Below are 24,600 nucleotides of genomic sequence, written 5' to 3'. Positions count from 1 at the left end.
ACCCATCACGTGTTGTGCTATAAACGTGTGTGTGACCCTGTTGGTGCTGGGACTCAGGCCTCGGTGCTCCCACAAGGAGGGAGGCATAGGCGTGCTCACCCTCAGGGCAGTAACTGAAGCCCGGGCAGGGGCATGGCCGGCCACTGGTTCGTGAGCCCAGCGAGAGGGACTGGAGTCCCTGGCTTCTGGCCCCACGCTCCTTTGTATTACTCTGTGCACCAGCATCCCTTTACTGAGTCCCTTTACCCATAGAAGCTGAAGTGCAGAAGGGCAGGGGAGTTTCCAGGGTATCTCTCAGCTCGGCACTCTTCACTCGGTCTCTGCCCTGCAACCTGGGGGTCTCCTGCTCACGCCTATAGGAATGGGGGTGGGGGGGTCCCTGTCCTTGCCTTGCAAAGGGTGACATCGCCAGGCTCGAGCTGTACATGCAACACGTGGGTCAGACCTCTGGGCCCCTGGGACATTCTGCCCCCCTCCACTGGGTCCTTTGGGTGCTATAAAGGGCAGAAGACCCCTTCAGACAGCAACGTTCTTGCTCGATAACTACAGAGCAGAGGGAGAAGACCGGAGGCCAGGCCCACTGTCCTGACCTGTTTGATTCTCTTTTTTTTTAGGGAACATTAAGCAAAATCCCAACACACAGAGCCTCTCGCAGGCAGGTAAGAGCGGGAGGCAGCTGTTGGTGAGCTTCCCTCCGGGATGCAGGCCTTGGTCCCCGGGGGGGACATCTGGCCCACATGTTTGTTCTCAGGGACAGAGCTGAAGACCATCAACGACTTCCTCTTCCAGAGCAAGATCGACAACATCAACCTGTTCAAGGTGGGTAATCAAAGGTACCCGCTTTGGGGGTAGGCACCCCCAGGCTCCTTTATTATTCCCCACCTGTGGGCAGGACTCTGCATCAAGACCGTGGAAGGAATCAAAAGTGAGTTCCTTCCGTCCTTGAGCATCTCAGAGGTCTGAGGGTCAATGGGATAACTTAACACACAGCTCGTGTCAGGAGAGGGGTCGTCAGCTTGGGGTGAAGGGTCACTGTGATGACAGCCGCACTTTTCTCTGTGATAAGCTGGTGCTTCCAGGTCCCCCCTTTCTCCTCTCTGCAGTGATGGGGGCAGTGGCAGAGGAGAGGCCCCAGGCGGGAGGCTGACGTGGCCACAGGAGGCTCCGGGCACTGGGGGTGGTGGTGGGCCCACTCCCAGGCGTGTGGAAGGTCTCTCTCCAGCTGTGTCCATTTTCACAGCGCCTCTGGCCGTGTGTTTTTGCAGGTGCGGCGTTACTGTGAGAAGAGCAAGATCAGCAGAAAGGTACCCGACCCTCTGCTCAGCCCGAGGCTGCCCCGCGTGCCCCTCCCTCCTGCCCTGCAGAAGTACCAGGGCACCTGTCCCCGTGTTCACTGGGGGCAGCTTGTGGGCGGGCAGGGAGGCCCGTCTGTCTCCCCTCACGGCTGCTGCTCTCACCCCATCCCAGCTCCTTGGCTTCACAGAGAGATACGGGGCAGTCCTGGTGCCCTCCATGGAGCAGCCCAAACTGTCTGGCTTCCAGGACTTCCTGCAGAGCCTGCAGCCTGGGGCGATGGCGGGTGAGTGGGGACGGGCAGCCTGGGCTGCGGCCTTCCTCACATGCGTGGTCTCTGTCCTGTCTGGAGTCGCTGACCCTCTTCTTCTGCTCTATGCAGCCCCTGCCGCCCCCGTGGAGGTTGGGGAGGACCGGTCTCCGCGGCCTGCTTCCCCGCTGATGCATGTTGAAGGCTTCCTCGAGGCTCTCACCACTGCCAACCAGGATGGCCGGGTCATCCTGAGCCGCCAAGGTAACTGGGAGGAGCCGGGCTTCTTCACCTCCAGTTGGTGTTCATATCTCGCTGGGTTAGGACAGGGAAACGGCCGCCTGTGACCCGCGCCGGCAGTCGAGGGGGCGAGGAGGAGGACGCGGACGTGCTGGGCTGCTGGCCGGCCTCGGCGAGGTTACCTGAGAAGCCGCGCGGCCCGGTGTGAAGGTCAGGGGGGCTGCGTTGGAGTCGTGGCCCCATCATCTACAAGCTGCGTAACTGGGACCAGTTTCTCCCCAAACCTCAGTCCCTCGTGTGGGAAGGGAGACGATTGTGCGTCTCCCTCGTGGTCGTCCTGGGGACGAAATGGGTCTCATTTAAAGAGAAAGCGGCATCTGTGTGGCTCCTGCGTGGACCCGACTGGACACCATCTTTGTCTCAGACAGACGGAGGTTTTGGTTGGCGTGCACCCACCCACCCTTCTCCACGTGGCTGTCTTTTTGTCTGCAGGCAGCCTCAGCCAGAGTAGCCTCAAGTTCCTGCTCCTGAACCCAGCCGTGCACTTCGCCCAGGTGGTGAAGGAATGCCGGGCGGTGGTCATTGCGGGGGGCACGATGCAGCCGGTAAGGACACGGCCCAGCCTCGCACCTGGATATTGGGAGGGGAAGGGTCCCTGGCCCATAGGGCTGGGGGTGGAAGGGTAGGAGGGTGCGGTGGGCGTGCAGCTTGAGCCGGCCAAGCAGCGTCCACCAGGTGGTGTTGCTGTTCTGTCTCTAGGCCAGTGTCTGGGGTCAGGCAGACCGGATGTTTCTGCAGCCTCTTCTCCAGAGAAAGCCATCCTGGAGCTTCAGACCCAGAATGCAGTGGCCGTCCTTTGTTGTACCCACCCTACACACAACTCTCTTTCTCTCTTATAAACTCTCTTTCTCTCTTATAAACTCAAGTTTTAATACACCCATTTTAGGGGAGTCTAATGGGAAATCAGTAATAGATCGTAATCCCACCAGGAAAAGACTGATTTTGGTGTACGTCATTACTACAGAATTTGAACGTGTAATTGTCACAGACATACAGACACATTTTGAGAACAAAAGTGGTGTCTCCACACTCTGCTGTTGTCATTCGCTTTTTTCACTCAGCAGCAAAACGTCTTAGGCGCTTTTCCTTGTCGGCAAATTGGCATTTACCTGCCCAACTCTGGCTGCGCTGTATTCCGTTACGTGACTGTGTTATTATATATGACCGCTCTTCAGCGGACAGACTTAGGACTTGGTTTTCAGAAGCTGCGAATCCACAGTGATGTTTCTGTATCAAAGCCAGTCATTTTACTTGACTTTACACAATGCCTGTTAAGCTGCAGTTTGGTTTCTTACAGCACATTAACATCATTCTTTGCTCTGTCCCACAAGGTACTTAGAACAGTTGTAAAATTATACCAACACTCAAACAAACTGTGGATTGAATTCGTTTACCTGCGTTTATTCTTTGCCCTTGAAGCTCCCCACCAAGGCAGTGTGGTCACTAGGCGTGGAAAGCCACTTGGGAGCCAGCTCTGCTCTGTGCAGTTGTGCTCTGAGTTTGACAGGTAGCCAGGCTTTCTTGGTTTGTTTTCAGTTTCACAGTTTGCCTTTTTACTTTCTTGTGTTCTAAGAGATGTCCGCATCCACATGGTTCAGAAGTCAGAGCTGTAACAACACATACTCAGTCTCACTACCGTTCCTCTCCAAACTTCTGTTCCCTGTTCCCACAAGTAATCCTTTAATTAGCTTCTGCTCTGTCTCCCCAGTGTTGCATTGTGTGTGTGTGTGGTGTGTGTGGGTATCACTCCTCAGCCTTTTGACCAACATGAATTATATTATGGGGCCTTCCCTGGTGGTTCACTGGTAAAGAGCCTGCCTGCCAATGCAGGAGATGGAAGAGACGCAGGTTCGATCCCTGGGTCGGGAAGATCCCCTGGGGAAGGGCATGGCAACCCACTCCAGTATTCTTGCCTGGAGAATCCCATGGACAGAGGAGCCTGGCGGGCTATAATCCATAGTGTCACAGAGTTGGGCATGACTGAGCAGCTTAGCACGGCACAACAACTATATATATATATTTTTTTTTTTGTAAAAATGAGCAGATACTTTCCCCTGTGCTTTCCTACTTGCATCAGCGGCAGCACGTGCAGCCCTGACTTCCCCGGCACGCCCACCCTCGTGCACGGGCTGGTCTGCATCCTTCCCGGGGCTGCACGTCCTCTGCTGGGTGGAGGCAGGGTCGCTCCTTCAGCCAGACTCTCTCTCGAAGTACAGATTACAAACAACCTCATGGGAATAATCCCCGTGCATATGTTTGGTTTGTGGAGCTGTGCTTCGGGGGAGATGCCCAGATACGGGATTATGGGTTAAAAAGTAAAAATTGTCTCATTTGTTAAGTGCTGTCAAAGTCCCCTCCCCAGGAGTTGTTCTGCTCCGTATCCCACCAGCAGCCTAAAAGAATACCTGTTTCTCCAGAGAGTACTCAAATTTGGGGAATTTGCCAGTTTGATAGGTGAAAAAACCTGGACCTCTTTAAAAAATACAAATGTGTGTGTCTTCTCACTATAGATTCTTACTCAGTAGTTTGGGCTGGGCTTGACCATGTGTATATATATATATTTTCCAAATAGTGATTCTGTTGCACAGCCAGGGCTGAGACCCACTCTGCCAGGTTGCTGAATCTCCCCCGTTGTTCCCTCAGGTGGTTGGAATGAGGCCGCCGCCGGCTATCACTAGTTTTGTCTTTTCTTTCAGCGAACCTGTTACCAGGCTTTCCCTTGACCTCTCCCTCCTGTTCTTATGCGCTTGCCCCCTCCCGGCCCAGCCCTCTGGGAGGTGACGGTGTTGGCCTTGTGGTCTGCAGGTGTCCGACTTCCGGGAGCAGCTGCTGGCCGGTGCCGGAGTGGAAGCGGAGCGAGTGGTGGAGTTCTCCTGTGGTGAGGACCCAGGCCCGGGGCGGTGGCAGGGGGCCCTTGTCACAGTCCAGCCGTGTGTTGTGATCAGCCAGGGGCTAAAGCCATGGCGGTAGGGCTGGGGGAAGGGGAGAGCTTCTGGCCCTGAGTCCCTCTGTCTGCACGCGGAGGCCTGGGCGTCCCAAGTTGGTTCTCCGTGGGAGTGGGGCAGAGGGCGGGTGCTGGAAGTTGCTGGTCTGGGTCTGGGAGACAGGGCTGGGGGTGGGGGGCGTTCTCCATGGACTTAGCCTCACTGGGTCTCGCCCAGGTCATGTGATCCCTCCAGATCACATCCTGCCCCTCATCATCTGCAGCGGGCCCTCCAACCAGATGCTGGACTTCACGTATCAGAAGAGGGGGCTGCCTCAGATGGTCAGTCCAGCCAGCGTGCCTGCCGGTGGCCTTCATGGGGCTGGAAGATGGATTTAGGGCTGGGCACTCTGGCCAGTCCCGGGTATTCAGGCTCTGGGTCTCCCATCTCAGGTGGCACAGGCTGAGCTGTGTCTGTGTGGATGTCCACCAGGGAGGGACTGAGCCGCCCCACCCTCACCCTTTAGCAGAGTGTACGAGCAAGCTGCTTACTACCTTGGTTCTCTTGCCATGTGGCTCTGTGGGTGCCACCTGGGCAGACATGGGAGTCCTGGGCACAGCTCTAGGGGCTCACCTGGGCGGGTGTGGGAGTGCCAGGCATAGCTTTAGGGTCCTGGCTGGGCAGGGATGGGGGTGCTGGGCACAGCTCTAGGGGCCCGTCTGCAGTTTTCTGTGCCCGATTTGTCACAGAACCATCAGCTGGGCCTGTGGTAGGGAGGGTGGCACATGACCCACTGAGGTGGTGCCGCCTGGCTGCACCCAATAGCCGATCGCAGCCACCCTGGCCTTGGTCCGTGGGTTTGAGCCTTCCGGGAGGGGCTGCAGGATTGGCTCTCGTCTTCCCTCCCTAGATGGACGAGACGGGCCGCATTCTCTGTAACCTGTGCAATGTGGTGCCAGGAGGGGTGGTCTGCTTCTTCCCCTCCTACGAGTACCAACACCAGGTCTGCACCCACTGGGAGAAGAGCGGCCTGCTGGCCCGCCTGACCATCAGGAAAAAGGTGAGTGATCAGCACTCAACCACCTGAGAGGATGGTGGCACTCAGAGTTCCTCCTGGGGTTTCTCATGTGTGGGGCCTTCCTTTAGTGTCTCATGCCTACTTCCAGTCCTGATACCAGGCCATGGGGGGGGTCCCTTCAGGACCCCGGCTCTGTGGGCTTTTCCAGTCCCCACAAAACTTTAAGGCTAAGAGTGACCCAACACCCAGGCAATCTGTGGCCCTTTTCTGGGAGGTGTTCTGTTTACCTTCAGATATTTCAGGAGCCCAGGAAAGCAAACAGGGTGGAGCAGGTGCTGCTGGAGTACTCCAGGTGCATCAAGGTGAGGCTGCGGGTCCCCAGGGCCCTGAAGGGGGCGCCCACAGTCTGGCGCTGCAGCTCTGGGCTGGTGTTCCCGCAGCACTGCGGCCAGGCCCAGGGCACGGAGACGGGTGCCCTGCTGCTCTCCGTGGTTGGGGGGAAGATGAGTGAAGGCATCAACTTCTCTGATGACCTCGGGCGGTAAGCAGTGGCTTCTCACCCCTCGGGCTCCAACTCTGCACCCGGGCTGACGGCTCACGTCCACAACCGTGAGGGGCCTGGACTCACCAACTCTGGATTGGGCCCTTTGGGGCCAGGTGGAAAACCAGGCTGCCCTCAGTGGATCAGGACTTGGTTCCCTGGTCTAGACTGGACGTCTGGGCTGACGAGAGAACTTGCTCCAGGTAGCAGGGATGAGGGGAAGGAGAGGCCAAAGGAAGCTGGTGATGGTGGGTGAGGACAGGCCCCTCGTCCTGGGCCTTGGGAACCGCCCACATGCCCCAGCTCATGTGTGCCTCCGCCCTAGGTGTGTGGTCATGGTGGGCATGCCCTACCCCAACATCATGTCTCCAGAGCTGCAGGAGAAGATGGCTTATCTGGACCAGACACTTGTGAGTACCCCCATGCCTCCCACAGCCGCAACTACCCCTCGACGTGTGTGCCTGTTTGCCCCAGAGGGACGGACGTGCTTCGTACTTCTGGGTGTCTTCGTGCCGTCACCTGTTGTATCGGCTGCTGGTGCCCATGAGGCCCACTGGTCTCGCCCCAGAGCCTCGGTCAGTCGTGACCTCGCGGGAGGCAGACATCAACCCTGATGGGTCCTCTCTGCCCTTCGCAGCCCAGAGGCCCAGGCCAGGCCCGCCCTGGGAAGGTGCTGGTGGAGAACCTGTGCATGAAGGCTGTCAACCAGTCCATAGGTGAGCCTGGGGCGGTGCTGCTGGCGGGAGGGGTGGCTGCGGGCTGAGGTGACAGGAAGGAGCAGTTTCACCTGCGTCTCTCCGGCCTGAGCACTGAGCAAGGGGAGGGGCACAGTAGGAAGACCCGTCCCCGTTCTGTCCAGGCAGGGCCATCAGGCACCAGAAGGACTTTGCCAGCATAGTGCTCCTGGACCAACGGTACGCCTCCCCAGCCATCCAGGCCAAGCTGCCGGCCTGGATCCGGGACCGCGTGGAGGTCAAAGCCACCTTTGGCCCTGCCTTTGCTGCTCTGCGGAAGGTCAGTCCTGCCCTTCTCCTGTCTCCCTGAGACTCTCCCGCACCTGCCCCAGTCTGGTGTCATGGTCTTTCCCTCTCTGCAGTTCCATCGAGAGAAAGCTGGCCTTTGCTGACTGGTGGTCACACCGCTGCCTGGTCGCCAGGCCCTCCCTTTACCTGCCCATGGGCAACTTCATCATGAGCTTGGTCTGCAGGGATCCTGCCTGAGAAGGGACTGCTGTGGGAGCCCCTTTGGGACTCAGTGGGCTGCCAGTATGCAGGAATAGGTGGACCAGCCAGCAGGAGACAACGAGGCTGACCCCGAAGAAACAGTGACCCCACCATTCCTGGGCTCACCCCCGGGCAGCTGCCCTGCCTGGATGGAGTCTGTCTTCTGCTCATGGGCCTGCTGATTCCTGGCTGGTCTGTGAGCGGCTGTGGAGGCTGCAGCCACCCTGCCCTGTTTCGCAGAATCCACATTCTCAAAGGTGAGATGGCTCTTCCAGCCTCTCCCTTTCTCACTGAAATAGCTGTCCCAGACCTTTCACCCTCGGAAACTCAGAATGTTATCCATCCCCACCTCCTGGTGTCTGCAGGGCCGTTCTGCCCCAGCTTCCGGTCCCCTCAGCCACCGTTTCTCTAAGTCCTTAAACTGCTCCCCAACCTCCCGGCTTCACTTCCTCCCACACTGCTGGCCCTCACCTGCCCCTGGCCCTGCCAGCAGGATCCTCCTCCTGGCCTGGCTCCAGGGCCTCCCGCTCAGCCACGGAGCAGACGCCAAGACACCACCTCCCCTGACATCAGCGATTATGCCGAGGGCCATTAGGCTCTCAGCATGGCTATTTTTAGAGACCCCGTGTCCATCAGGGAGACACTTGCCTGTGTGGAAACAGCCCTCCCTCCGTGCAACGCACCCCCGCCACCTAGGCCCCAGCTCCAAGCGGCGTCTGCACAGCTAGGGCTCCTTAATTAAAAGTGCACTGCTGGTTTAGGCTCGCGTCTTGCATCACTTCTTTATTGATTCATGTACTGTTTTACCGCAGTCTCTCTAGGGAGGAGGGGCACACGCTGGTGAAGGGGGCTGGAGCAAAGGCAGAGGTCGCCCCCCGCCACTATGCCTCCCCCTCTCCCCAGTTTGGCCTCCGAAAGCAACCTCCTTGCTCCTTGAAGATCCCAGCAAGAGAGCTGGAGAGTCCTCCATGACCCTGTCCCCCAAGGAGCCGGTTCAGCTGTTGTGCACGGGGGTGTGGTGCACCCAGGGACCTGGGGGAGGGTAAGCCCAGCCCTAGGACTCCCAGTCATCCTCATCTTCCTCGCCCAGGGGCTGTTGTGGGGGAGGCAGGGGCGGGATGGAGTCTGACATCCGGGCGAAGGCTCCCCCTGGCCCCTCGCTGGCCCCGGATCCAGGTCCTTTCCCGGAGATGCCTAGGAGGGCAGACACTGGAGTGAGGAGCTGGTCTGGGGCACCAGGCCACCCAGGCCCTAGAGACCTGAAAACCGTGAGGAAGGAGGCGGCACCGGGGTCCTGCTTCCTACCTTTGCGCCTCATGGCCAGCTTGTTGAAAAGGTCCGACATCAGGTCCCCGCCCTGGCTGGTGGCTCTCACTGCAGTGGGAAAGCACGGGGACAAGGTGAAGGCACACGGGGTGGGCTCAGTCCAGCCCATGTGACACCCCGGGGCTCAATCCTGGGGTCCTCTGCACTGTCAAAACCCTGGCCCCTCCACAGCCACCAGGTCACCACAGCTCCTGGAGCACTGGTCAGTGTTACTAGGGAAGCAGGTGACCACTGAGTAACGGAGTCGCCACCGCTCTGAGTCAGGCACAGGGAGCGGAGTCGCCGCGGCCCCGAGATGGGCAGAGAGCAGAGTTGCTGCCGCCCTGAGATGGGCACAGGGAGCAGAGTCACCACCTCCCTGAGACGGACACAGGGAGTGGAGTTGTTGCCGCCCTGAGACAGGCACAGAGCTGAGTTGCCGCCACCCTGAGACGGGCACAGAGCTGAGTTGCTGCCGCCCTGAGACGGGCACAGGGAGCAGAGTCACCACTGTCCTGAGACGGGCACAGGGAGCAGCACTGGACAGAGGAGCCTGCCCCGGGGTCCCCGGCTGGTGCTCAGAAGCACAGCGGGGATGACTCAGGGCTGGGATCCCAGAGCACGGCTGCTTTGGGCCCAGACGTGGCATCTGTCAGCACTGGATGCACAGCTGACGTAGCCTGGAGCCTCAAGGGGCCTCGAGAAGTGGGACACAGCCAGGTCCCCGTCTCTAAAAATATCCCTAGTCCCTGTTTCCTTGGACAATTGGCCGAGTCTAAGCAGGCTCCACCACCGGGCAGGAGGGGCCCACACACGCCGGGGCAGCCTGCACAGCCCCTGGAGACGCGGGCAGAGCGCCCTCCTGCAGCGGGTCCAGACTCACCTTGCTCCTGCTCCTTCTGCTTCTTCTTCTCCAGCTTGCGCTCCTTGACACTGCGGAGCTTGGCCTTGCCGATGCCCCCGGCCTGGCGGATGGACTCTAGCAGAGTGGCCCGGCCACTGGAGGGGTCAACCACTTCCTTGGGCGCTCCCTGGACCGGGGCTGAAGGGTGGAAGGCGCGAAGAAGAAAGGCTGCTGGGGTGGAGCCAGGCTGTGGGCCACCACCACCCAGGGTAGGTGCCGAGGTAGCCCGGGAGACACACCACTGAAGGGTGTGTCTTCACACGCGGGGACTCTCGCTGTATTTTCCATGGTTACTAGCAGCCCTGTCACTAGTTCAAGGGGAATGGGGGTCCAGGCTCCCTCTACCCGGAAGGTTAGAATTTCAGGGCCCCACAGATACCGTTCGGAACCACTACTTTATGAACTTGGGAAAATGTGATTTTGAAATCAGAACTATTCTGAAAATCTAGAATTGATGACCACTTAAGCTACAGAAACCCCTCCAGGGATCCAGAAGTTGGAGGCGCCCCTCCCCCACCCACACGCCCCAGGACTGCCCCTACCTGAAGGGGATGCACCCCCGCTGTCGTCCCCCTTGGCGGGCTGTCCTGGTGGGGCCTGTGGCGGGGGCGGAGGTGGGGGGACACTCATCAGCACGGCTGGAGCTGGGGGAGGCGGTGGAGGTGGCGGGGGCGGTGGGCGTGCCGTCAGCACCCCATCCTCGAGGTCTGGGACAGAAATCGAGAGTGTCAGGTACCTTAGGAGGCAAGAGGCTGAGCAGGGCAGCGCCCACCCCAGTCCGTCCCCAGCTCTTGGCCCACCTGGCTTGAAGGGCTGGGCCACCTCCGTGTGGAAGGTGGGCAGCTCGGGAATGGCGCCAGGGGCAGAGGGGGCGATGCCAGGGCCCAGATCCGCGCTGTACATGAGGTCGTCGGCCACGCCTGGCAGGTCAGGCAGGTAGGACGGTACGTCGATGTCTGGCACCTGGCCCAGGTCGGGCACGTAGAAGTAGTTCTCTGGGACCTGTGGGTTTGGGAGGGTGAGGGGAGCCAGGGAACGGGCCTTGGAGGTTCCCAGGCCCCCAAGCACAGCTGGGCGGGTAGGGGGCTCATCAGACCCCTGGTCCAGACAACACTGGGGGGCCACACCTCCCCCACACCCAGGCATTGTCTCCGTCCACCTGCCGCTCCAGCTGCTCTCTCCTGCTGATGGACAAAGGGGCATCGAACAGCTTCTCCTCTGTCTCGGCCCCCAGCATCACGTGGGTCTTGGTGACAGCACCGGCCAGGGGGTCCAGGAAGACGTACTTCTTGTACCTGGAGAAGGCAGAGGGCAGGGGATGCAGCGCCTGTGCTCGGCCCTCGGGCTGGACCACCCTTCTCACATCGTTAGGGCCACAGCTCAAGTCAGGATTATGGCCTCCCAGGCCTTACGAGCTTCCTGGTTCCCGGGCCATAGACTTCTGCTGCACCTGAGCCTGGAGACCCCCCGGTCCCCCGCCCCCCCGCCCCCACTCACAGGTTCTCGGTGGTGTTGAAGAGCAGCAGGGAGCTGACAGAGCTGATGTTGCTGGGGAGTCCGCCCAGCCCTTCCTCAGCCTCGTCTTCAGGCTCTGGCTTGGTGTTCACACACACGGGGAAGAATTTCAGCTTCTCCTGGGGTGTGGGGAGATGGGAATTGACTGAGGGAGGCAAGTTTCGGCTCCAGGCCAAAGTGCTCCCCCCACTCCCCCAGCAGTCAGAATCCTCTGGGGCCTCAGTTCCCCCCAGGGTGCAGGGCACCCCCGTAGACCTGCAGGGCCCGCTCATCCAGGGGGCGGTGCTTGCTCTGGATCCTGTGGCGGGGACGCCTCTGCAGGCCGGGGTCCTGGGCCCCCATGAAGATGGAGCCGTACTCCTGCAGGCGCTCAGGGGCAGGGTACTTGGCGCTGGAGAACACCTGTGGACACAGGGCGTCTGGTCACTCCTGCTGGGGCCTGAGAAGCTCCAGCCATCCTGGGTTTGGGGTGGAGGGATTGTGGGCAGGAGGAAACCTGAGGGGTAGCAGAAGCAGGGACCCGGCAGCTTCAGAGGCATGGGGAGAGGGGAAAGAAGAGGACTTTGGGGACCACCAACCAGCCAGAGAACAGAGCTACACGCTTGCTACCTTGATGGCTTTCTTGCTGCCCTTGATCTTCTCGATCTTGGCCTGGGCCAAGGACACCCTCTCCCCGATGGCCTGCAGCTGACTCCGGCTGAGCTCTACTCGCTGGGAGATCCTGCCACCAAAAAAAAAAAGGCAAAACAAAAACTAATAACCAGGGCTGGAGGCTCCTCCCCAAGCCCCTGCAGCCTCTGGCCCCCCTTCTGTTTCCAACAGCAAACAGGCGAACGAGGACTCGGGTAAGGGCTTGTGCCTGAATTTTGTGTTTTGGCCACGCCCCACAACATGCAGGATCTTAGTGCCCGACCAGGGATTGAACCCATGCCCCTGCAGTGCAGACACAGTCTTAACCCCTGGACCGCTAGGGAAGCCCTCAGGTAAGGGCTCTTAAAACGGCGATATCCTGCTTGTCAGGGCTGATCCTGGAACTGCCCAAGTGCCCTCGATCAGAACCATCCAATCTGAACGGTCTGGGAACAGACTATATTCCGTTCCCTGGAGCTCTGGGCAGGGACAGGCAATCACCCTGGCACCAAGCTGGCACCTGTACGTGCCACCTGAAAGGATATAGTGCCCACCCACCAGGGCTTTCATTCTCAGGCCCAGGTGAGCAGAGACAGAATCTTCATGACTGACATGGAGGAAATTAGAGCTTAGCGAGACTGAGCAACAGGCCAGACTGGCCCTGATTCCAGTCCCAGAGCTGTCCATAAGGAACCGCCTGACTCAGGGCAGGCGGCTCTGGGTAAACCCTAGTCCCCATTGAGGTTCTCACAGCTGTGGGTGGGCTGCCAAAGGGCTGTCCCTCCCCTTGCCAGGATTAGCGGGCTCCGGCAATAGGGTACCCTTTTAGTTCCTGAATATGCCCAATGCTGCCTTGTCATACGGCCCAGCCGTCTCCCCACACGGCTGGTCCTTCACTCCACTCAGCCCCTGGCCAAAGCCTCCCGGAGACAGAGTTTAAAACTCACTGTCACTTTCCAACCCCTAGTAGGCTCTATTGTTACACACTGCCACCTGTCACCATCACAGAGACATCATTTTGCCAACAAAGGTCTGCAGAGTCAAAGCTATGGTTTTTCCAGTAATCATGCAGGGATGTGAGAGCTGGACCATAAAGGCTGAGCACCAAAGAATTAATGCTTTCCAACTGTGGTGCTGGAGAAGACCTTTGAGAGTCCCTTGGACTGCAAGGAGATCAAACCAGTCAATCCTAAAAGAAGTCAATGTTGAACTGATGTGAAGAGCCAATGCACTGGAAAAGACCCTGTTGCTGGGAAAGACTGAGGGCAAGGGGAGAAGGGGGTGACAGAGGATGAGATGGCTGGATGGCATCAGTGACTCCATGGATGTGAGTTTGCGCAAACTCGGGGAGGTAGTGAAGGACAGGGAAGCCTAGCATACTGTAGTTCATGAGGTCGCAAAGATTGGACATGACTTAGCAACTGAACAAGAACCACCTGTCGCCACGTGTCTCCTGCCTGGGGGCTCCTGCACTTGGGGCTCTGTTCTCTGCTGTGTTCCCAGCACGTGGCACTGTGCCGGGCACCTGAAGGGCTCCTCTGTGGTCACTGAATGGCCAACACCACATGCCCCAAGGTAAATGCACACGCACCTCACTTTCACTATTCAGCAGCACAAGGTTCTTCTCACTTCCCAGGAGCCCCAGCCCACCCCACCAGGGTGCCCTCTGCCCAAGAGTCCCCCTACCTCCAGGAACACCAGCCCCTGACCACGGCCACAGCTGGTAGATGGCAGAAGGGCCCGTGGTCTCTGGTCAGAGACCACATGGCGAGGGAACTCAAGGACTTTTTACCAGCCCTCATCAGCCAGTTTCACAAGCCCAGGGTCTCCACCCCGATGAAGTCTCCTTGATTACTCCTGTGGCCGCTCGTGTGCAGGGGCTTGGGGACGCATAGGATGGGCTCCAAGCATGTACCCAAACCAGCTTAGTTTTCCTTGACAGGCTGGCCTGAGTGGGGCAGCAACGCATACCAGAACAAAAGGCACAGCTTCCTTCCAGGAGATATGGAACCAGTGACCTGTCTGGGCCCACTTTCTGGCAGGGAGGACGGGTTCTCTACTTGCACACAGGCCATCTCCTCTAGTTCCCAGCTCAGCCCCATGCTGCTGGGGGATGAAGCAACCTCACAGTTAACGTAACGGCGGCATAGAGGGTGGACGTCAGAACTGGACACAGACAGAGCCTGCTCTCTGTCTGATTTCTCACAGTTGCAGACATCAAGCTTAACAGTGAGCCCTGGCAAATTTCTGGAATGGATTATTAAATACAGGGTCCTGAGAAATCTGAAATGGAAGAGGTGGATCCCCGGGGCCAGCACTGTTCTAAATTTACAGCGTTTTCTGACAGGGTTATTAGCCTGCTGTATGAGGGGAAAAACCTTACACAGTACAGCCTGAGTCAGCAAGGATGCTGATGGCTTCTCACAAAGTCCTGTGGACGAGATGGAGCTGGGGGCTGGAGAAGAGCACACATAGGAAAAATCAGAGCGAGCCAGGGAACAGCAGCACCTGGAAGGCACCGTGGGCTGATTTCAGTCGTGAACAAAGGTCTCTGGAAGGGCCTCGCACAGCTCACCTAGTGCTTGATGAGGAAGCTGGAGTATCCAGTGAGAAGGCCCCCAAAAGGTCTGCATGGCGGAATCAAGACCCACGTGAGCTGAAAGGCCAGGAAAGGTGACACTGATACAGAATGACTATGAAGCTCAGCACTCAGGCTTAAAAAGCCAAGTGCACAAATGCAGCAGATAGAGGTTGAGCAGGAGTTCAGGTGAAGGAGGACCTGACGACTTTGGTCACCTAGGCGCTAATGGCAACCTGGACTAAGGAAGTGAGTGCGTGGAGCACACGGCACCATGTTCCTTTCCCACCTTCTTTCAACAAACAGGACGTCCACTCTCTTGGAGGCACGGCAGAGGAAGCAGAGCCCTGGATTCATGAGCTCATCTCCTGGACATCCCACTCACCCACAGCCGTGTCCCCTTCAAACCAGGTCCACACGTTAAAAGGACCCTGAATTCCCTTCCGGGCTACAGGCTCTGCCTGAGTCACGGTTGCATCACTAGCACCTGGGACAGCGCCTGACCTGGAACACAGCAGCTAGGTAAGACGTGACGAGGTAACGAACGTCCAGAGGAGGGTGAGGAGCAAGGTGAGCAGTGAGAAGCTCACGTCATACAAGGTAAGTGAAGGACATTCGGTCTAAAGATGAGATGACTTTGAGAATGTAACTCCCTTCAGATAGCAGAAGACCTCAAGTGCTGTCAGGTGGGAAAGCAATTGTCACTGCAGACAGTGGGTGCATCAGAGTCCGCGGTGGCAGTGGCAGTGGGTGTGACATGGACGCAGACCTCAGTGCTGCAGAGGAAAGCATCCCCGTAAAGATGAGATGACTGAGAATGTAACTCCCTTCCGATACCAGAAGACCGCCAGTGCTGTCAGGTGGGAAAGCAATTGTCACTGCAGAGAGTGGGTGCATCAGAGTCCGTGGCGGGGGGAGGAGCAGTGTGTGTGACGCGGATGCAGACCTCAGTGCTGCAGAGGAGAACGTCCTCGTAAACCACTGTCTGGCCTGGGAAGCCATCAGACTCCAGCCGGATGCCCACTGTCGGGGTGCTTCGGGGTGGACTCCTGTGAGGGACAGGACGGAAGATGAAATTCCCAGAGTTCTATTCTTATCTAAGTAATGTCCTGCTTGTTGCAAAGGCCTCAGGCAGCCCAGTCTCAGACCAAGGGTGAGAGAAGAGGTTTCAGCTGGCGGGTCATCTCTCCTGATGGCAGGGACAGGCTGGAAGGCAGTGTTGGGAAGGAAGGCCTGCGGGGGCACGTGGGGTGGGGCCCGAGAGCCAGGACTGATCAGCAACATCCACTGTGAACAAGACGGTGCCAAGAGGGTGGCTTGTTTGTTCCTCATCTAGACCCCACGGCTCAGCTTCCAGGCTCATCCCTGCAGCTGCGTCCGCACAGTGTCACCAGGACCCCAGCAGGGAGGGGCAGGCTCAGCGGGTCTGCTCAGAGCCTGGGGCAGAGAGAAATCAGGCAACACACGCCTGTTTCCAAGGAGACAGACAGCTGCCATGTCCCCAAGCCCTGGGGACAGGAGCAGTATGGCCGTGGGCAGGTCACTTAACTGGTCCATGTCCCACCTTCTTCAGATGAGAAGCAAAGCTAGTAACTTCTACATCGGAGAGCTGCCATAAAGGTCAAAGTCAGTGATGTGTGTCTCATGACCCAGACAAGCCAACAAGTCCCCAGAACATGGTCAACACCTGCCTGGACCACCCACAGACTGGGTGGGGTGAGGGGCCCCAGGCAGTGCTGAGTAGACCCGGAGAAGAACATTCCAGACTCCAGACAAGGACACGGCACACTGCAAGGGAGCACCGTGGAGGGCAGAGAGTTCCTCTGCCAGGGCCTGGGGCGTGAGGCGATCAAGGTCAACGAGGCCCCCAGGGGGCCAGGACAGCGCCTGGGCTGCCTGTCCCATCACCTCCGAAGCTGAAGCTGATCCCCACAACCCTCTGTGGAGATCGCCTATGGAGCCAGGCAGGCCCAGGGCTCCCTTGGGGCTGCTGATGCTCCCAGCATCATACCAGTCAGCTGCTGGTGGGGGGCAGGGGAAGACCCCCAGCCCTAACTGCCACTTCCCTCCCCTCCCCAGCACCCCGCCATCAGCCCTCTGAGCAGCTCTTGCTTTCCCCTGGATCTTCTCCACTAGCTGGGGTAATTAAGAGCGATCTGCTAATTATGCAGGCGGCTGATTGAGGCCTCCTAACCCTAGGAGGCACCAGGTGCCAATTGGGGGGAGGAGGGGAGCATGGAGGAAGGGGAGAGGATGGAGGAAGTGAGGAGGAAGAGAGGGGAGGAGAGGTGGTGGGGGGAAGGAAGAAAAGACAAGGGAAAAGCTCTGCAGAGGGCAAGAGGTCAGGCTGGGGCCGCCGGAAGGGCCGTCTCGAAACCCGCCGTTCACACAGTCCACTGCACTCCTCCTGCAGCCCCTCTGCACGTCATCTAAGTCATGTGGAGCAGGTGACGTCTCTGGGTAGCTATTTTGGGGCTGGCATCTCCCAGGTGACGAGGGGCAGGTGAGGGCGGGAGGTCTGCTAGGCAGGAGAAGAGGCCGGGGAGGGGCTGTGAGGAGCGGTCCGGGCGCCTGCAAGGTCCTTGTCATTCTCTCCAGCTCTGTAGACTTGGCTGCGGCAGAGCGGAGCGGGAGAAGGAGCCGGCTCGGAATGCTAATACCCTATGAGCTCACCTGCCTGCAGAGCTGGGCACGGGCTCCAGGGGGGCCAAGGGCTGGGCCTGGGCCTGAACAGAGGGGAGGGGAGGGGAGGGGAGGCGAGGGGGCTCCTCTCTGCAAGAGGAGTACGTTCAAGGGGAGCGATTCCAAGCTGGGGTCACATCCCCACTGCAAAAGCCCATGAGGACAGAAGAGCCTCAGGCTCGTAGGCAGCTGGGGGATAGGGGGACAGGGCTCGGCATCCCCACTCCTTGTCGTCCCCTCCCCCTCCCCGCCTTCGACCTCGTTCCCAATCTGTCACCATGTCCCATCACCGTTCCCTTTAAAGTGTCTCTTACCCGCCTGCCCTGCACCGCAGCCACCTCCTTGGCCCCTGTGCAGCTGCCTGATGACCCCTCCCAGCTCTCTGTCCCATCACTTCCTGCTCAGAACCCATCCAGGCTCCCAAAGCCCTGCGCTTAAGCTCAAAGCCCCGTCCAGCTGGGAGAAGCCCTCACAGCCCTGATGTGGCCCAGCTCTCCCCTCACCCACTCCTCCCACCAGGGACCGTCCCAGCGTTGGGGGGACATGAGAAGGGCTTGGTGGTGGGGGGCGCAAACACAGAGGCTGACTTTCACTCCATCCTGCAGTGAAGGAGCGGACCGCAGGGACAGTGGCTTCTGGGCTGGGGTGCTCAGGTCCCTGCCGCCTAGGCAGCCTCAAGCCCCTGGCGCCCCTTTCCAGGTCCCATGCAGACCGCATTCCCTACCCCTCAGCAGAACCTGCCCCATGTGGCCCCCCTTCAGGAGGCCTTCCCTGACCCGGGAGCAGGCGGTCATGTTCCTCTCACCATCTGCTCCCTCATTTCATCACAGCCAGCCTCCACTGGGGATGCCACTGCTCCCACAGGCCTGGTCCCCACATTTCAGGTTAAACCCTAGGTTCTGGGGATTAGGCATGTGACCAAGGGCTAGGCCAGCCGCTGTGTTACCCCCACGCTGCCCCAGCCATGGCTCTGGGACCGCCGTGAGGCTGGGGCTTCTGTGGAGGCGCTCTTTCCTGCTGGACCTGAGCTGTGGGCCCACTGGTCCCCTTGCCAGAGCAAGGCCTGTCTGGGAGTGGGGCCAACCCAGAGGCAGCAAGTAGGGAGGGGATGAAAGCAAACCGGTCCTCACGACATCACTGAGCCCTGCGGCTCCAAAGCCTGCTCTGCCGACTGGTTACTTTTGCTTCAGTTGGCTTGGGGAATCTAACTGATAAATGTGCTGCTAAGTCTTGATCCTCTCTCCTCTGGATCCCCAGGTGCCCACACAGTGCATGCTACACGGCTCAGAATCAGCTCAGCCGGTGGCTCTCCCCTGAGATGACGCAGCCCCTGAGCACAGGGACCACATGGCCATGCACCATCGGTATCCCTCAGTCCCGAACGCCGGGCGCCTGCTGGGAGAGGGGCAGGGCCACCAGAAGTCAGCTGTTTAGGGGAGCACCCTGCCAGCCCTCGGCCTCAACGAGCCCACCACCCCTCCATGTGACATGGCCTTCCTGCCCTCTGCTTCTCCCATCCAGGAGCAGAGGAACCTGGAGATGTCTACAGGAATGGAAAGCACGCTAAGAATCCAGTGCTCCCCTCAGACAGACAGGCACGCAGTCATGGTCCTGGTGAGGAAACACAAGCATCTCTGACGGACTGTTTCATCACGAGGTGCGGGGCGACCGGACTCTGGCACTAGTGGCTTTTAAAGGCCTGTGTCCTCTTGCTTAGGTGACCCCTGGATATATTTAGCACCTAACACCTTCTATAACTATTGACAACAGGTAATGGAGGGCTAGCATAGGCGGCAAATGAGCAGACATGATGTTACCAGATAACAAGAGAGAACATTTACTGGATGCTTACTATACACCAGGCACTTCGGTTCCTCTACACATTTCAATTCATTTCATCTTAACAATGATCCTCTGAGGAAGGCACCATTATCACTGCCATTCTATGGATGGTAACGTTGAGGCTTTATAGGGAGGTTAAGAGCAAGCAAATGGGGAAGCCAGACTGGAGCCAGGAAGTCCGCTCCAGAGTCAACCCCCTTAATGAGGCCCCACTCTCAGTTACATTCACATCCTGGAGAGGCCTGGGGCTGCTGCTGCTAAGTCGCTTCAGTCGTGTCCGACCCTGTGCAACCCCAGAGACGGCAGCCCACAGGCTCCCCCGTCCCTGGGATTCTCCAGGCAAGAACACTGGAGTGGGTTGCCATTTCCTTCTCCAATGCGTGAAAGTGAAAAGTGAAAGTGAAGTCGCTCAGTCGTGTCCAACCCTCAGCGACCCCATGGACTGCAGCCTTCCAGGCTCCTCCCTCCATGGGATTTTCCAGGCAAGAGTACTGGAGTGGGGTGCCATCGCCTTCTCCAGGGCCTGGGGCAGCCATGTGCATTAGAAGGCAGCTCAGAGGCATTAGAGTCAAGTGGATCTAACGTTGGGACTCTCCGTCTGGAGACAATGGCCCCATTTTCTGCCTCCACTGGGGAAGGCTTCTGGGAAGAGGTGGGGTTCCAGTTGGTGGAGGAGGAGACTGCACGCTGCAGTGGTGGGGGTCCCTGGTCTGGGATACAAGCAGGGGACAGTGGGGGAGACTTGGCCAGGAGAGGGACCTGAGTCAGGCGGTCAAATGCTCCAGCCGGGGAAGCACAGCGTGGGCATCCAGGGAGAAGCGCTAGCCCATCTTAGTTTGCTCATGACCAGAGAAACAGGACCTTACACAGGACAAAACTAGGGAACCTTTGCAGAAAACAGCAAACACCACGCACACACGTTCAACCAACACTGAATGAAAAATCACAAGAGCCTGAGAGCTGAGCTGGATCAGCGCTAGGGGTACAAACAGCCACCACTCCCCACCCGGGATCACTGAGGAACTGAGGCCACCTGCCAGCCTCACGAAGCCCCTTGCTCCAGCCACACTGGCTTCCACTCAGGCCCCTCTCCACTTTAGTTCATGCCCTTCCTCCTTTCTTGAAGGTTTTCCCCCCAGCCCACCCACTCACGATATCTCCCCTCCCCCAGTCCGGCTTTTCCTCACAAATGTCTTCCCTGACCCTGCAGACCAAGTCAGGCCTCTTATCACAGAGATGGGTGTGACTCCTAGTTCCACCGCTCAGGCAAGTCTCCTGACCCTTCTCCCAGAGTTTCCTCATCGACAAAGTGGAAATAACAGAAGCTCAAACAAAAAGTTGTTGAGGGACTTCTCTGGTGGTCCACGGGCTAAGACTCTGTGCTCCCAGTGCAGAGGGTCTGAGTTTGATCCCTGGTCAGAGAGCTAGATCCCACATGCCGCAACTAAGACCCAGCATGGCCAAATAAATAAATACATATTGAAAAAAAAAAACTGTTGGGAGTGTTGAATGAGTGAGCACACTCAGGTCAAGGGTGGCACACGGTTAATGCGATACAAATGTTAGGTGCTGCAAGACAGTAGAGACTGGCTTTACCACAACTGTAACCAACACTCGACTGATCACTTAGAGTCTGTCTCTGCTGCTGGAGCGGACCCTCCAGCTGGGCAAGGATGCTGCCTTATTAAAGGGCCCAGAGCCTTGCACACAAGAAATGCTGGATAACCAACCATGGGCTGACTGGCAGAAGAGGCGAAGGAACAGGGCACCCTAGCAAGGGAAGAGCAGTTGGGAGAGTCATACCACCGCCAGGGCCCGTGGATGCATGGGGAACCCCAGGGCTAAGCGGGATGGTAAACAGTGAGCGCTTACAAGAAAAAGTTCTAAGCAGGGCACCCAGCTTGGCCCCCTGGGCACAGGGAAGCCAGCTGGGTCCCCCTCAGGACCGAGAGTCACCACAGAGGTGCTCCAAGAGGATGCCTTTGGGACTGGCGAGACGACTGCCCGGGCCAGGGAGCAGCACCCACCTGCTGAAGATGTCTCCGGAGACCTTCTGGAGGTACTGCAGGGCATCCGCCACCTGCTGGATGGCCTCCTCTCGCCGCAGGTCTGGCTGAATGAGGGGCACTGCATAGGTCTGACCGGCCAAGGAATGCTGGGTCCCCGTGGGGGTCATGGTGCCTGGGGGAGAGAAGGGAGCATCAGGACCCCCCTATACTTGCTCACACCCACCCGGCACAGGGCCAGGTGCAGGAGAAGAGCGTGCACGCAGCCCCCCATCCCAATGGTCTGCACGGCTTCAGCCTGGGTGGCAGTCGGGGGGCTCCCAGGAGCTGCTGTTCTGCCAATGCTGGTTGAGTGAACAAGGGAAACTGTAAGGACCAGAGACGGACACAAGGCATCAGAGGGCACTGACTGGCTGCCACAAGGTGGGTGCATGGTACCTGGCTAGGTGCCCCGGCCCTGCCTCATCTCACCTCAACCTCCCAAGCCTGGATGAACAATAAAGAAACCGTGGCTGCGGAGTGAAAAAGAGGGATGGACTGCAGGGCAGTGGGGAATTGCCTGTGTCTACTGCCAGGTACTAGCAAATGGCACCGGTTCTGCAAGAGCACAGAAAATATGGACTCTGGGTTCTTCCTCTTCTGGTCCCTGGGACCAGCTCCCGAGAAAGGACAGGCAATGGCGGGAGGCAGGGATGTCCGGCTTCTGCTCTCCCAGATTAGAGCTGCTCGTGGGGTGGGGGGAGGCAAGAGGAAGGAAGGACACATGGGAGGTGGACGGGAAGGAAAAACCCTCCTTCGAACTGCAAGAGGAGGGCAGAGTCAGTCTATTTATACTGGCTTTAATTAACTCCGCTCCCTGGTGCCACCAAAGCAGCAATCACTGCAGACGGCACTGATGTGATTGGCAAGAGAGGCATCGGGCAGAATATTAAGGCACCAAGCCCCTATAAATAGGCCTAATCATGGCCCCTCGGTAGAAGACCGTGAAGAAGACATTAATCAGCTTGGCACCATGGCCCAGACCTGCTCTCCTAGGTTGCAACAGAAGTGTGGGTGGGGCTGGGTCAGTCAGTCCAGGGTGGGTTTAGGAGGCTTTGTTTGAGCTTCAAGTCCTGTGTGACCTGGGTTAAGTTGCTTGCCTTCTCTGAATCTCTGCTTCTTTCCAGTTCTCATCCCACAGACTGAGAATGGCACTGCCCTCTGAAAAGTGGTTATGCTCAATGCTTCACACCAATATCCTCACCATGCCGGAGCTTACTCCTTCTCGCCCTTTGCTGGCTTCCCCCACTCTTCCTTCCACCCAGCTTGTTCTCTCCTACCCTTCCGAGGCCAGCACTCTTCCTGGTCTGAGATGACCAGTCTGCTCTCCAAGCCTTTCTCCAGTGGTGAACACCGCAGCTTCCTACACCTGAGCCTGCCTAGCACCCTCGTCAGGATTCTCGGAGTAACTCCTCACCTCCCCACCTCTCCTCCCATCATCAAGTGACCAAAGTGGAGCCAACTGATCCCAAACCACCCCCACCCCTGCCCCTCTTTGCATTTGCAGTGATGCAGCTCTGCTGGGCATCCCAGCTTAGTTCAGTAGCTCAGTTTTCCCACCTGTAAGACAGAGGGAGGAAAAGGCAGAAAGAAGGTACTTTCTGTGCTCATCTTGAGATGCACTTCTCATGGTCAGTCACCCACCTAATGTGTGTCTGTCCACGCACCAGGGGGTGCAACAGGCACAAAGCCCCCCGGGAAGGAAACAGCAAGTCTGTCAAAGAACTCAGAGCCTGAGTACAGGTGTCCAGAGCTTTTACTCATTCTGTCTAACAACTATCTGATCAACTATCAGGCACTGGTCCTGACCACAACGGAGAAGAATAAGACGCTATGCTAGCTGTGAAGACAGCCTGGAAAACAATTAAACAGTAGGTGTTAATGCTCTAATCCAGCTGTGAACCCAGTGCTAGGGGACAATGAGGAAGGAGCAAGTGGGGTCAGGGAGTCTGGAAAAGCTTTTGGCAGAAGCTGTGTCTCCCTACCAGGCCTGGGAGAGAGGGCAGGGAGAGCACCCCACGGAGAAGGGGCAGCTGAACAAAGGTGTGTAGGGAAGGGCAAGTGGTTTGGGCAGGGAAGATAAAACCATCCTTGGAGGAGGAGCAGAAAGACAGTGGCCAGACTGTGAAAAACACTGATGGCAAGGAGTACGATTGGAGCCTCAGATCTGCCATCCGGTATAGGGGCCACAAGCTACAGGGCTCCTGAGCACCTGAAATAAGCGATGCTCGTCTGAATGTAGATGGAGTCGAAGTGTAAAATACACACCGAATTTCATACTTCCTACCAAAACGAAGAAAATATCTCATTAAAAATTTAAATACTGATGACATCGTTGAAAAGACCATACTTTAAACACAGTGGGCTAAGTAAAGCGTATTACTAAGTTAATTTCGCTCTTCCCTTTTAAAGTCACACATGTAACTCGTAGTTTCTTGCACAGTATTTTTTCCTTGACGGCGGACGCTACCTTTGACTCTACGGCTTAGAGAATCTTGGTGAACACTGTGGATTCTCAAAGGAGAGTGAACATACAGCAAATCGACTCTCACAAATTCTGCTTTTACAATAAATTTGCAAGTGTTGGCATACCGACACCAGCTGCGGGCAGGAACCCAGGCAGGGTTATAGCGCTGTGGGGTCAACCAGGGGCCGGGAGGGACGGCCACAAAGGGAGGGTTCTGAGAGCCGGGCCAGTGGTGGGCAGGCCCGCGGGGCGGGAGCCGGGCCCTCCTCGCAAACCGGTCGGGGTTCCCCGGGGCCCCGGGTCGGGGAAGGGGGAGCGGCGACGGCGCGTACGGAGGCCCAGTCCGGACCCAGCGGACTGACGCACGGCCAGTCGGCGTCCGAGGCGGAAGTCACCCTGCCCGGGCCTCCCGGCCGGCGTGCCCTGAGGCCTCTCCCGCCTCCGTCCGTCCCCTCGGCGACCCGCCCCCAACACCCCCTCTCCGTCCCGCCATCCCAGCCAGGCCTGCGCCCTCACCTGCGTTACGCCCGCCGCTTCCGCGACGCGACGCGCCGGGCCCCCTCAGCCGCCCGCTCCGCCTCCTGGGTGATCCCGGCCCGGAGCTCCGGCCCCGCCTCCAGCCGTCAGTTCCGCCGGCTACGCGCCGCGGGTCTGGGCCCCCAGCAGCCGCCGGTCCCCTCAGCACCTCCTTGCCCGGCGGCCAGACGCGACCCCCACGCAGCCCCGCCCCCGTGCCCTCTGCCCCCTCTCCCCGCGCAGCCGCTCCCTTCGCCGCGCGGCCCCGCCCCCGTGGCCCCGCCCCCGCGAGGCCCCCGCCCCCCCCCCCCCCCCCGGTCCCGCTCCACCCACTTCTCTGTGATGCACTTGATTGTGTCTTTCTCTGCCCGTGTTTTCTGGGCTTGGCCTCTGCGGGCCGAGCTCCCCAGAGTCCGCCCAGTGCCCGCCCTCCCTTAGATAGTAAATGCCAGACACAGAAGGACCACGCTGTGCGAAGTGCCCCATAGCCGCCAGATCCAAACAGAACCAGAGCTGTGATTGCGGTGGAAGCGTTATGGTTTAATGGGTTCAGAGCTCCTGACCATC

The 24,600-nt window shown here is 58.5% G+C and overlaps 2 protein-coding genes across 3 annotated transcripts in view; one reads left to right on the top strand and one right to left on the bottom strand.

The window, feature by feature from the left end:
- Positions 1-8,309, top strand: part of DDX11 (DEAD/H-box helicase 11) — a 31,193-nt gene extending 22,884 nt beyond the window's left edge. Inside the window, exons 13-27 of one of the 2 annotated variants that reach the window (XM_027541024.1) lie at positions 615-659; positions 752-819; positions 1,266-1,304; positions 1,468-1,579; positions 1,676-1,807; positions 2,276-2,388; positions 4,649-4,721; positions 5,051-5,190; positions 5,678-5,827; positions 6,079-6,147; positions 6,226-6,326; positions 6,652-6,736; positions 6,964-7,042; positions 7,186-7,340; positions 7,423-8,309. In XM_027541024.1, coding sequence (XP_027396825.1) covers positions 615-659; positions 752-819; positions 1,266-1,304; positions 1,468-1,579; positions 1,676-1,807; positions 2,276-2,388; positions 4,649-4,721; positions 5,051-5,190; positions 5,678-5,827; positions 6,079-6,147; positions 6,226-6,326; positions 6,652-6,736; positions 6,964-7,042; positions 7,186-7,340; positions 7,423-7,452 — 1,391 coding nt within the window. In that variant the 3' untranslated portion in view covers positions 7,453-8,309. Of the gene's footprint in view, positions 1-614; positions 660-751; positions 820-1,265; positions 1,305-1,467; positions 1,580-1,675; positions 1,808-2,275; positions 2,389-4,648; positions 4,722-5,004; positions 5,191-5,677; positions 5,828-6,078; positions 6,148-6,225; positions 6,327-6,651; positions 6,737-6,963; positions 7,043-7,185; positions 7,341-7,422 lie in introns of both variants that reach the window. The other variant, XM_027541025.1, reaches the window with a different exon arrangement.
- Positions 8,306-24,281, bottom strand: WASHC1 (WASH complex subunit 1). The gene is made up of 11 exons (XM_027541026.1): positions 24,034-24,281; positions 21,033-21,186; positions 11,883-11,994; positions 11,529-11,675; positions 11,256-11,392; positions 10,918-11,053; positions 10,559-10,760; positions 10,301-10,465; positions 9,738-9,896; positions 8,855-8,923; positions 8,306-8,743 (listed from the first exon to the last, which is right to left on the bottom strand). Exons 2-11 carry the CDS (start codon positions 21,179-21,181, stop codon positions 8,604-8,606), a joined length of 1,416 nt encoding a protein of 471 aa, XP_027396827.1. The 5' UTR covers positions 21,182-21,186; positions 24,034-24,281; the 3' UTR covers positions 8,306-8,603.
- Between the last annotated feature and the right edge of the window lie 319 nt (positions 24,282-24,600).

The sequence above is a fragment of the Bos indicus x Bos taurus genome, chromosome 5, assembly GCF_003369695.1.
Source record: "Bos indicus x Bos taurus breed Angus x Brahman F1 hybrid chromosome 5, Bos_hybrid_MaternalHap_v2.0, whole genome shotgun sequence".
NCBI classification, from domain to species: Eukaryota; Metazoa; Chordata; class Mammalia; order Artiodactyla; family Bovidae; genus Bos; species Bos indicus x Bos taurus.
Note: the sequence above shows the minus strand (reverse complement) of the source record. Positions and strands in the feature narration are given on the sequence as shown.